This window comes from Nesoenas mayeri, assembly GCF_963082525.1.
Source record: "Nesoenas mayeri genome assembly, chromosome: 20".
Taxonomy (NCBI): domain Eukaryota; kingdom Metazoa; phylum Chordata; class Aves; order Columbiformes; family Columbidae; genus Nesoenas; species Nesoenas mayeri.
In genome coordinates, this window is record NC_137569.1 from 7,296,923 (window position 1) to 7,309,931 (window position 13,009).

Sequence of the window (13,009 nt, forward strand, 5' to 3'; positions counted from 1 at the left end):
ACTAATCCATAAAATAATTAACAGTAAACTAAACCTATAAACAACTTTGTTAACATCCTAAACAGACACCTCTACCTTCTATTCCTACTGGTTTTGATTTGAACAGGATGTGTCATGTTTTAGTCTTCAAAACATACAACTCCATGTATAAAAAGGAACAACACTAGATGCAAGAGCTGTGTGTCTAAAAACGCAAAAAACCAGCATTTAGTCTATCAGGACGCACGAAATGACAATTCAAAAACCATCTTAGTCTCCACTTTTTCTTATTTTTCAAAAGCGCACAAAGGCTCTTAATGAGGAGTCCTGCTACTTGAGGCCCTTTCCAGGTCGTTACAGCAACCTACTACATGTCTTCACCTGCAGTTTTCTAACTCATATAAAACTTAATACTAGTTCAGACCAGAAGATTCATCTCCAAATCAGCCAGAAGTGGATTTCTTGGGGAAAAGGAGTTTAAAAAGCCAAGGCAGTATGCAGTATAGTTCCCTGAACGCGTCCTTTGCCTCCACGCACTTGCAGAATAGCCTAAAGACAAAGGCTGTGCTTTTGTATTTAATACACCTTGACAGATATTTATTCTATCAGTTCATCCTGTTGTTTTCTTAACCTATATAAACACCCCGTGGCAACAATTTCAATGACATACTCTGTCAAGCCCCAGTTTCTTTCAGTTTGTTTTGGACCTGCCACTCATTACCTTAATCTGACACTCCTTTGTTTTCTTACTGGGAGGGTCAATGAATAATACTTGCTGTTAACTTTTGTATGCTGCTTAGTGGTTTAAAATTACAGAGAAACAGGAACAGGCTTTTAAATTACTCCCTCTCCCTCAACGCTCCTACAGGGCAAAGATCCAGGATAAAGAACACTAGCTGGTTCCTCACACTAAAGTTATTCCATGGCCATAATAATCCCACTCTTCTCCAGACCTCTTCCAGTTGTACTGCATCCTTCTGTTTTCTAAATGAGATGGGGAGTCAGATCACAGGCTGCAGTCCAGAAGAGAGCACACTGCTGGTTCAGTGGCACGCCAATGCCTTCTGCTTTATTTTTAATTTCTTCTTTGAAGATCCCCAGCACTTGATTTGCTTCAACTGCTGCGAAGCATTGAGCTGACATTTTCATTACAACATCCTATTATAATTCCAAGATCACTTCCATAACATACACATTTCGATCTAACAAAAAGCAGCTTTCAAAACAGACTGCCTATTTTACCGCTTTCTCTATAAGATTTGTTTTCCCATGGAGCTCTTTCAGAACTGAACAGAGTTAGCTTTCCCATGTTCTGTTAACAAAATCTGTACATTAAGACACTGACAGATTCCAACTGCTTCTTCAGAACAAATTTAAATGTTGGAGTTTCAATTTAGTTTAAAAAAAGGAACAGCAAGTATTTTCGTTAGTCAGAGTCTCATGGCGTGTAGACACGGGGCTTGTTCACACGCATCAGTGAAATCCACTTACTTTTTCCCACAACTGCTTTTCTTCCAGCTGCATGAGCATGTCCAGGATGTATGTCATGTGGGCCGGGCCACTAAGATCGAGGATTTCCTCATTTATTGCCACATCATCTGGCCACTCGGCTAACAACGACGCCAGCACGTGTCTGGCATAAAGAACAGCTGTTGCCTCATTGACGCGATACAGGTAATCCCTCACGGACTTTTTACTTCTAGAGTCCAGCTCCTTGTGCAAGAGTATTGAACTCTTGGTGCGACGCTGCTTGGCGTAGCTGAGCTGTAGGTCACTCTCCGTGTTGGTTATCAGTTTTTGGGCGACCGGATTGGTTTCTTCTGTCGCTTTATCACAGAGAACAGGTTTTGACTGCAAAAAAGGAGATGTAAGTTTGAAAATAGGCTCTCAACAATTTACTTCCTTCTGTTTGGATATCTGGCCAGTCAATCAGACTGCAAGCTGAATTTACAAATTAATTTGGCTTTTACATATGGAAAATCAGATGCAGCGAAGAACACAAAAGTCTGATCTCTCACATACCTATAGGGACACAATTCCCCAAAAAGACCGTTTATGTCAACAGACTTCACTATACACAGATACACTCATGACTGCACATATGAGGAGAAACAGCAAGTAGAATTATAACCTGAAGTGTTCATTTAAGCTGAACTACAGAGGTAAAGCAACAAAGTGCCACGCTATTTGTGACTTTGGAATACAAGCATAGAATGAGGCAAGTTGGGAGGGACTTTTGGAGACCATTTGGTCCAAATTCAACTTAAAGCTGAGCCACGTTGAAAACGACATGAGGTTCCTCAAGGCTTTGTCCAGTTAAGTTTGGAGAATTTCCACGGGTGGATGTTTCACAGCCTCTGTATGAGCTGTTGTAAGGTCTAATTTTTTTTTCTTACAGTGGTGTAAAACTACTTCAGGAAGCTCTTGATCCTGTTTGCTATGCAACTGATAGACAACTGTGGTGGTGATACCACACGGTCAGGAATCTGCACCCAAAATAAAGCAGAGAGCTCTGGGACCATGCTATGGAATGTGAAGCCTCAAGCTTCCAGGTGTAGCATCTACTTTAAAAGACAAATTAATTGCTCCCTTGTTCTGCTGAAATTACTGTAAGATAACAATAATATGCTAAACCAGAAACACTTATGGCATAAGCTTACAGTAATTAGATACAATCTCTCTTGTATAAGGAGAGGAAATTACAGTTTGCAATCACAATTTGTTTTCCTGAGCTGAGAATCAAGTTCTCTTACTTCCTTAAGGAAGAAATTACAAGGAAGAAATACTTGCTTCTTGTATCTGCTCATTTGTTTTGACATAAAACATTAACAGATTACTTGAGATGTTAAAAAAAATGCCTCAGGTTTGAAGTTACTAAACAAAACTGGAGTTACTCAAGGCCTAAATTGATTATTTCACAACTGCTCCTTTTTGTGGAGATGTACGTACCAAACAGGGTAAGATGATCATATCTGTATCTACTGCTTTTGAACTCTGCTCCTCCAACCTCAAGCGCTTGCTGGGTTGCCATTTCTGAGCCAGCGTTCGGATCCTCTCATCTGTTGTAATTACATCTCCATCAAACCTTAAAAGAGGCAAAAGAATAAAACAATGTGTACGGAAAATAATGCAAACTAAATTAGTGCAATTAAATGCAAATTAAACCTTTCCACCTGTTTTAGAAAGGTTCATTAAACTCTACCTACTTTTATCAAATAGTATTAACTAGTTCTAAATGTTGTAAAACTGGCGGCTCTACAACATGTTGTGATACTAGAAGCCACATGTAAGCTCTCCAATAGTAGATCTTCATATGGGAGTTATCGTATTGAAAAGAACGTGCAATGTGTTTCAGAAGATGGTGACTTGTATCCATAAATACAACTTAGTGGGAGTTTATTTCCTTACTTTTTCACACACGAAAACCAAATCGTATCCTTGGAACAATTTCTATTTGGCACGTATTAGATTTTAGGTTACCACCCACATCTAGTAACGTTGTTTTCCTGCTGGACCCAGTCTTTCACATACCTCTTTTGAACTTCCAGGAAAAAAGAATCTGTTCTTTTCATTTGCAACTCATACATGGCTCGAAGAATATGGAGAGGTGCATTAAGTGCATCATGTGTCATCTGAAGAAGAAGAATTAAAAAAACATAAATTAAAATAAAGACATTGCAAGTGAAAATGAAAGATGAGTTTCTTTCAGGATGAGCTAGGCATTATTTTCCCACCTATCGCAGAAGTAGAGAACATATGAACCTAATATCTGCATTTGTAAAAATGAGAAGTAATTTAGCAAAAAAGCTTTACAGCGATTTTGTAGTGTTCACTACTGTAGTTCTAGTTTATTTCCTTTAGGTAACAATACACTGGGCATGGAAAAATGTAATGAAATATAACAAGGGCAAGTGTAGAGTCTTGAATCTGGGTAGGAACAACCCCAGGTTCCAGTATAAGCTGGGGAATGACCTATTAGAGAGCAGCGTAGGGGAAAGGGACCTGGGGATCCTGGGGGACAGCAGGATGACCATGAGCCAGCACTGGGCCCTTGTGGCCAGGAAGGCCAATGGCATCCTGGAGTGGATTAGAAGGGGGTGGTCAGTAGGTCAGAGAGGTTCTCCTGCCCCTCTGCTCTGCCCTGGTGAGACCACATCTGGAATATTGTGTCCAGTTGTGGCCCCTCAGTTCCAGCAGGACAGGGAACTGCTGGAGAGAGTCCAGCGCAGGGCAACAAAGATGCTGAAGGGAGTGGAGCATCTCCCGTGTGAGGAAAGGCTGAGGGAGCTGGGGCTCTGGAGCTGGACAAGAGGACACTGAGGGGTGACCTCATTCATGTTTACAGATGTCTAAAGGGTGAGCGTCAGGAGGATGGAGCCAGGCTCTTCTCGGTGACAACCAGTGATAGGACAAGGGGTAATGGGTTCAAACTGGAACACAAAAGGTTCCACTTAAATTTGAGAAGAAACTTCTTCTCGGTGAGGGTGTCAGAGCCTGGCCCAGGCTGCCCAGGGAGGTTGTGGAGTCTCCTTCTGTGCAGACATTCCAACCCGCCTGGACACCTTCCTGTGTAACCTCATCTGGGTGTTCCTGCTCCATGAGGGGATTGCACTGGATGAGCTTTCCAGGTCCCTTCCAACCCCTGACATGCTGTGATTCTGCGACATGGAAATCACAGACCCATATTCATTAAATTTAAAAGAATAACTGCTATATAAACTACTAACTATTATATGCAACTAGCAAATTCATAGTAACTTTGATGGAGGTAAAATTAAGTTTAAGTACCAAGAAGCATATTTTAGTGGCTTCATCCAAACCCTCCAGAGGATCAAGTTTGTTCTGCTCTACATCAACAGGACCAACAACAGTTTGCTCCACATCTTGATCTTGTTCCCTTTCTTCCAGTTCAGAATCTTCACGTTCAGCCAGGGAACTGATCTCTTTCTTTGAGGAATACAGCATTATTGACAAAATCTACAGAGAAAAAAGGTAGCATATGGTGTGACAGCTGTAGATATTATTAGGGTATCTGCAACTAGCATTTTATAAGAACACTATAAGACTTGGACACTGCTTAACATGTTATTCTAAAAAGAAACAGCACCTAAAAAAAATGAAGAAAATCCCAAAACACAAACCCACCATTTCCCACGTAACTTTTCTTACCTCCAAGTCTCTGAGAAGCCAGGTCTTGCTGAAGCCAGTTCCTTTGCTGCATTTCTTCACTAGAAGCTTGAGTAAACCAGACTGAAGAAAGGCAGCTTGGATCTCCTTAAATCCATGAATCTACAAACACAGACACACAATTGAATAAGTAAAAAGGGCACAATGCATCACCAAGCTTGCAAGGCCTTATCACGCAGCCTCAGATAAACTTCCTGCCCAGATGAACTACGCTGAGAATCTTTTTTCTTTCGTTTCCCTAAAAACCCTTAAAATACAAATCCCCACTTCAAATACCTTAAGAGTATCATCTATGACACACAGTAGTAACTGGATATCCGCTTTGATCTGACAGTCCAAAAAAATACAGATCCCTGCTTCAGATACTTCAAGAGTAAGAAAAGAGGCATGTGAGCTCCAGTCCATAAAGTGTTATCCCTACAAATTTCTTCTTCAGCTTTCATAATCATCCCCCACAGAGGAAAAGTGACCCAACTTTCACCTCAGACTCACAAATGTTTAAAGCCCAGCAACATTTTCAACCTGCTGCAGAGAGGGGATAAGAGGAGCCAGATGTGACAGAAATGACCTTGTGTTAGTGCCCCAATGTGCTTAGTCAATACCCAAGTTCCTGTAGCACAAGGCAGAATATGAACTTCTATTTATTATATTCTACGTGTCAGGCAAAAGATACCTTAAGTGTTCTGTAAAGACCCTTCAGAGCAAGCGACAAGACCCAAGTTGCTTCCACGGCCTCAGCATAGCTGCTGTCCATGCTGGTTTGCAGAAGGTGGGTGGATATCAGAACAAAGTGCTGGAGGTACTGCCTGAGCTGGGTCTGGGAATCACTGCCCTCCTGGCCACATTTCTGAATCAACTGATAATCCTTCACTGCAAGAGAGAGAAAACATAACCCACTAAGGTCATTTAAAATGCAGAATCATCTCTTACCAGTAGATACGAGTCAGCTGAGACATGAAGATGATCCATATGTGAAGTACATTCTAATAATGGTCTTGTACTAAAATTATCTCAGATTCATTGAACAGTCAAGAAACTATTTCATGTTTCAATGCAAGTTAAAAAAGCCCCTAAGTAACTTCTGGCAACACCTGACTGTCTGCACATATTTGCACATAAACAGTACAGCATACCAAGCAGTCCATGTTGTCTTTTACAGTTAAAATGGGGAAAATTCTGACCTGAAATTGATATGGTTTTGGGTATCCATAAGAAACTGTAAGGAAATACTCTGCAATTCTTTGATAAAATAAAAATGTCACAGAACCTGTTTTTCTCTTTCGGGTTTTGATGTCTACTATAACTGCCCTGTTTTTCTCCGTGAAATGCTTCAGGATGATCACGTTGTGCAGCTCGTTAGCATTATCCATGTACACAGAACGAGTCCCCATACACAGCACCTGAAATCGCAGCAAACTTTCAGTTATGCTTTGCAATACTTATTTGTAAATACACAGTTCTCTCTTATGTTGCCTACGTTTACTTATACTTTATATTGTACTTTTTAGCTGGAAAATCTGCTCACTGCCAGGTGTTTGCTGATCTTTAGGAAATAGCAGTTCCTTTCTATAAAAGAAATGCCTACAACGAACAACTTAATGCTACCTAGGCAATATATCAGAGTTATGACTATTATGAGTGACACTGGTTTATTTTGCTTGTATAAAAAGCCCTTTTCAATACTCATACTAAGCTGGTTTTGTCACGGTAGTTACAAGAAGCACTTCAAGAAATACAAGGCAAAACCAGCTACATTATTCTTTGTTAAATAAACATTAATCATGCGCAAGTGGAAAGATGTGAACTCTGACATACACCATGTTGTGACAGTTTATAATGGCTGTCCCAAATGGATGAAATCTGTAGCGTTTAGAAATATAAACCTAAAAGCTCTAACCAATTTCACTTCCTTTAGTATCAATAGGCCACTTACCTCAGGAAACCCAACCAGCACCAATAAAGTGAAGATATTGGTGTGCTTTAGCTGGAAGGGGAGCTGCTTAATGCAATGGTCAGTGAAAGCAGAGATCACATTGTGCCACTGCGCAGAGGAGTTCAAAGATCGAAGAATATCTGCCATGGAGCTTGCCCAGTCCAGACCTACACGACTGGAAAGCAAGAGCAGTCGGTATTAGGAGTGCTGACCTCAGACTTACCTGAAATCATTTTTCCTTAAGACAGCATATCACCATTAGTCTGTCACAGCTACAGCTTTCACATCATTATACAACTGTTTTTCCAAAAATTTGAAGCTTTCATGCCAGCTGACACATGAATTCGGTTTTGTTTTCGTCATGAGAGCATAAGTAATACTCTGTTTTCTTAAAGGGTTTGCAGTCCCAAATCAAGGTGAGCCTGAACACTGTCGCCTCTAATTCTTAATGTTAATTCAGAGTTCAGAAGTTTTATGCACAACAGCAAGTGGTTTATTTCCTACATACGTGACTACCTGCTCCCCCTCTGTGGACTACAAAAATAATCTAGAGACTGTTCTCCTTGCTCTAAAGTTAATCTTTGAGAAACTCCTTTCCTTCAGCTGATCCCCTGCCTTTAAATTTCATACGTTTTTCTATTAGTTTATGAACATTCCCTGTAAAACATAGCTACAATCAAAAATAACACTTTCATATTTAACAGGCATGACATTAGAGTGCTTAAGAGCTTTCTCAAGATCTCCAAAATGGAACATCTGCCCTGCCCCTCCTTGCTGCTTTCAGTGCAATTTTACTACACAAAAATCTCAATACTCTTACATAAAAGGGCCAGATCCAGAACTCAGCACTGGTGATGGTTACCACATGACACACTCTGCACCTTTCCCAAGTCACACAAGAGATATGCAACTGAATAGGAGAGAATTAACATCATATCAAAGAAAATTTAAATAATAGGACTGTATTTTGTTTTTCGTCAAAGTTTCCATTTTCCAAAGGTTACTTTTTTCACCATAACATGCTACATAGCTAGAGCACAGGAAATTAGGCCACTGTTCAACAGACTGCTTTCTTTTGGAAGGAAATCAAGTGATTCGCACTGCAACAAGGGCTGCAGATGCTAAGCCTTTCCCACAATCAGGGTGCAGGTTTAATTGACTTTCTGTTAAAAAGGCTCTATGCAAGAGGTACACACAAAAGAAAAAGAGTATTAGTCAGGGAGTAGTTTGAATATTAAATAGTTTGAAATTAAAAAGCACCTGTCTAAACACACAGCTCCAAGACTGAAGAGAAGATGAGTTGTCTTCCAGCCGTCTGGCATTGCAGACCCGTCTCCCGCTGCAAACAAATTGTGTTTGGCTGACAAAACTTTGGCCACCGCAGCGTCCACTTCTGCAGGCATAAGCCTCAGGATTAACTGGCCCAGAAGTCCCAGTGTTAAATGGTAAGTTTCATTTAGGTGGCCAGCGTTTGAGATTACAACTTGAAACATCAGCGGAAGGATCTGCTCCAGGTTAATCAAAGACATTGTGGAGCCCTATGGAAAAAGAAAAATCTCAGTAAGGAAGGGAAAGAAAACAAAACTTTTAGCCAAAGTCACAGCACATATAAAAAGCTTCTGTTCTAGTGTTCTTTCAAATGGGACAAAAGGAAATGAGAAACCAGGTTCCTGTTTCTGTTGTTGACCAGTTAAGCTGACCTGACGCATAAACGTAAGTTGATGGTTTAAGCATTGCAGCTGTCAGAGAGTTAAGACAGACTGATTTACAGATAAATGAAAATTCCCTTCCCACTCCTCCCACCCAGGAACAAACCCTCGCCATTCCTTAATAATGTGAAATGTTTTAAGACATTCTGATTCACATTTTATATCATGTAAGCAAAAAGAGCCCATCTCCCACAATTAATTCGCTATAAATTTTATTCATGTTCCTGGTGACACCAAGAAAAATAAGCAGACTGAAAGTAAAAAGAACTGACTGATTTGAAAGGTGGTAACATAGCCGCCAGCAGTCCTAGAATCCTCTTCTGAGAGCATTCAGCAAAAACTTGTTCCTGGCTAGGTATTATAACCTTCTCTGCTTGCTTCTGGGCTGAATCTTCTGAGAGGTAGTCATCTGCTTTTTAAATTAAAACAAAAGAAGAAAATCCCCAAAATGACATTAAAAAGAAAACAAATGAGCAACAGATTCATTTTTAAAATTACAACCTAAGCACAAAAAAAAAAAAATTGTTAGAATTTGAAAAGTAAGTCTTTATAGAAGCGTACAAAAGATAGCAGGTAAAAAGATTTATACCATCTATTAAAACATAAAGGACAGTACTACGGACAGGCCATTTTACTACTGTAATTTTAATACTAGTTGTTAATAGAATAAGACACATCTGGTTCCAAGCCCATAAGAACAGAGAATCAAAAAATCACAGAATGTCAGGGATTGGAAGGGACCTCAAAAGCTCATCCAGTGCAATCCCCCCATGGAGCAGGAACACCCAGATGAGGTTACACAGGAAGGTGTCCAGGCGGGTTGGAATGTCTGCAGAGAAGGAGACTTCACAACCCCCCTGGGCAGCCTGGGCCAGGCTCTGCCACCCTCACTGAGAAGAAGTTTCTTCTCAAATTTAAGTGGAACCTTTTGTGTGCCAGTTTGAACCCATTGCCCCTTGTCCTATCATTGGTTGTCACCGAGAAGAGCCTGGCTCCATCCTCCTGACACTCACCCTTTAGATATCTGTAAACATGAATGAGGTCCCCCCTCAGTGTCCTCTTGTCCAGCTCCAGAGCCCCAGCTCCCTCAGCCTTTCCTCACACGGGAGATGCTCCACTCCCTTCAGCATCTTTGTTGCCCTGCACTGGACTCTCTCCAGCAGTTCCCTGTCCTGCTGGAACTGAGGGGCCACAACTGGACACAATATTCCAGATGTGGTCTCCCCAGGGCAGAGTAGAGGGGCAGGAGAACCTCTCTGACCTACTGACCACCCCCTTCTAACCCACCCCAGGTACCATTGGCCTTCCTGGCCACTAGGGCCCAGTGCTGGCTCATGGTCATCCTGCTGTCCCCAGGACCCCCAGGTCCCTTTCTCCTACACTGCTCTCTAATAGGTCATTCCCCAACTTATACTGGAACCTGGGCTTGTTCCTGCCCAGATTCAAGACTCTACACTTGCCCTTGTTATATTTCATAATCTTTTACCTGTTGGAGAAACATTATCATCCCCAGACAAGTCTGACTCTTGTCTCACAACAGCTTTCTTCGTGAAGACAGCTTTGCTTTCACTTCCTTGTTGTCCTACTTTATCTTCCACAGGAGACTGGATTGCATTGCAAACATCTTCTTTCCCCTAAAATTAAAACAAAGGCACTAAAAGTTTAACACCTGCAGAAACAACCATGGAGAGAAACCCTCAGTCATCTGCATTTGAACATATTTTTTCCCTGAACATCAAAACCTTTTATTGTTTAAGAATTTCTTGATATAAACATATCTTAAGCTTCCATGCAGTGAAAATACATTTCTGTTTTGCTTGTATCTCTATGCAAAAGTTATCACACCGTAATGGTTTTATACACCCTATAATACTGTAGAAAGCTTGTTCTGACTTAACAGCGCAAACAACTAGGGGAATGACAACCCTTTCAGAAAGAACGTCCTTTGGCCCTTCCCTCCAACGCTTTTGTGAATCAGTTGCCTGTCAGACCATGAGGTGAGACCTTTGCTTTTCATCAGCTGGACCCAAAACAAATGAAGCAACCAACTGCAGTCCCCTTGCCCCTCAAATTTTCCCTACAAATGAAATCATTACCATCTGTTATTCCAGTTGCATGGTCAGAATAGGACGTTTAAGCTCCTGAAGAACACACAACTAATTGATATAAGGGATTCTGTAAATAACAGTACTTACATTATAATGCATAAAAGCGCCTGTGCGTGGTTTCTCATCTCCTCCCTTCCCTGTGTTATCACCAGCATGACTTTTCGGAGCATCATCTGTGGGAGGGCTGACTGAGACAGTGTCGTTCTCTGAGAAGGATTCACCTTCTGGTAACATGCAGAGGAGAGCTAAATTTTTCAGACCTGAAAGCAAGAAAGTTATAAAAGCTCTTCAGCTGTTGAGTGGCAAGAAGGGCAACAAGCAGAACTGAAGCATTTTGAAAGACAACTGCAAACGTCTTTTGAATGTCAACTCCATCAAAGATGTTCCCCATCATGTTCACTTAATTATGTAGTTTCATTAAATAATATTGTGAAGAATAGGCAGTGACATTTTCAACTTCAAGAAGACACCATCAGGGTAGGAGTATTAATTAATGCAAGAAAGCGTTAGAGATACCTCCCAACAGTGTAAATTATGAAAGGTAAATGAAGTTTGTCTTAGCTTTTAATCCTCTGACCACTTAAATATTTATACCTGTATATTAAAAACAAGCAGTTTAAATCATGAGTACACATAAGTGTTTGGTGGGAGTGGTATTTCAGCTGTATTGGAGCTACTCAAAAAGAGCACCAGTAAACTTATTTGAATTTGAGTCTAGAATTTTTCATGTATTCAACACTGGTCTCTATTGTATCACCCAATTTTCTGTAGTAGATCCAAGTTCACAGAAATCCTCATTTCCAGACAAACAGACATCATTCCCAGAAACTTATCTCACACCTCAAATAAGGTTCAAAAGCTCTTGCCAAGAGGTGCAGAACAAAAAACATCTTCCAACAAGTTATTTGCTTTCTTTCAAGTCCTTCAGGTGTCAGTGACGTGTTAGTAACAGGACACAAAGTTATATTGACCGGCCCCTTTGCAACATCCAAGAAGGAAAAAAGGAAAAAAAATACAACCAAAGAGTTGCCAAGCTGTCTTCAGTATTTACGTAAGCATAAAATAAATTGTCTCCAACACCCTATTTTCCATGTTCCACCGACGCTAAACGACACTTGTTTCTACATTTGCTTTCTACATAAACAGTTATTCTCAGTGAAGTACACAGTAGCTTCCCCTTTCCTTTGGAAACTTCCAAGTGAGTAATCACAGACTTTTTGGACACTTGCTGGGCAGCATTGTCTCGGTGAAAGAGGAGCTGACTCACCTTTTCCGTGCTGAGCTTTCAGCAAGCAGTCTCCGATGAGCTGGATGCACTGATGCTGCAGGACTCTGGCATGACCGAGGACCTGCGAATCTAATTTCTCTCCTTCCACCTCCTCCCCATTTGCCAGATCCGCGCTGTAGAGAGTCAAAGCTGCAAACAACAGCCAGGAATAGTTGTGGACGTAGGGTTGGATGAGCCTCTGTCGGTCACTGATGCGAATAGTCACCATGGGATACACGGTGATGCTGTGAGTGGGCAAGTGGCTGAAAGAAGAAGGAATTTCATATTGAAATGCAGCTGCTTTCTCGCTAACCAATGCAGTTAGTAAAACATGACAGCTTTACAAAAAACTATGAAAAAAATAACACATTTCAGAAGTTGAAAATGTAGATCTTCAAGTACTGTAAACTATCAGAGCCTCACTGACTTCAGCAGTGCTTGTTTAAAAGAACTTGGACTTTCACAAGAGCTCCTGATCTAGAAATGCAATTTTTTTAAGATCTTTCATGTCAAACACCAAAACTGACGTTGCCCAACCACAGCACCATCCACTTCTTCTGCCATTCGGGGCTGATAACTCTCCTTCTGCAACTCTCACAGCCATGGCTAGAAAACAATTGCTACTAAATTACTTCAGAGGTTGGGGTAGGTTTCCAAACCACAGAAATTTTTGCTGAACTGGTCCTATATTTGCTACGTTTCTCCAAAGGACATCAACTAGATGTTCTGATGTGGGGCGCAACTTTGTAGAAAGTAACACAAGAACGACAGATTGGACTTGGTTGCTAACTATTGCTTTTCTGCCAAGTGAAGCAGGGGAAACAAA

The 13,009-nt window shown here is 41.0% G+C and overlaps 1 protein-coding gene across 2 annotated transcripts in view; it reads right to left on the minus strand.

Annotated features, from left to right (window-relative positions):
• ZZEF1 (zinc finger ZZ-type and EF-hand domain containing 1) overlaps window positions 1-13,009 on the minus strand; it is a 58,505-nt gene that overhangs the window by 10,513 nt on the left and 34,983 nt on the right. Inside the window, exons 36-48 of one of the 2 annotated variants that reach the window (XM_080356873.1) lie at window positions 12,184-12,446; window positions 11,004-11,176; window positions 10,295-10,442; window positions 9,081-9,217; window positions 8,360-8,637; window positions 7,100-7,274; window positions 6,434-6,566; window positions 5,840-6,036; window positions 5,149-5,268; window positions 4,768-4,956; window positions 3,511-3,611; window positions 2,929-3,064; window positions 1,471-1,830 (exon numbers count right to left, since the gene is read on the minus strand). In XM_080356873.1, the coding sequence (XP_080212999.1) occupies window positions 1,471-1,830; window positions 2,929-3,064; window positions 3,511-3,611; window positions 4,768-4,956; window positions 5,149-5,268; window positions 5,840-6,036; window positions 6,434-6,566; window positions 7,100-7,274; window positions 8,360-8,637; window positions 9,081-9,217; window positions 10,295-10,442; window positions 11,004-11,176; window positions 12,184-12,446 (2,410 nt within the window). Of the gene's footprint in view, window positions 1-1,470; window positions 1,831-2,928; window positions 3,065-3,510; window positions 3,612-4,767; window positions 4,957-5,148; window positions 5,269-5,839; window positions 6,037-6,433; window positions 6,567-7,099; window positions 7,275-8,359; window positions 8,638-9,080; window positions 9,221-10,294; window positions 10,443-11,003; window positions 11,177-12,183; window positions 12,447-13,009 lie in introns of both variants that reach the window. The other variant, XM_080356872.1, reaches the window with a different exon arrangement.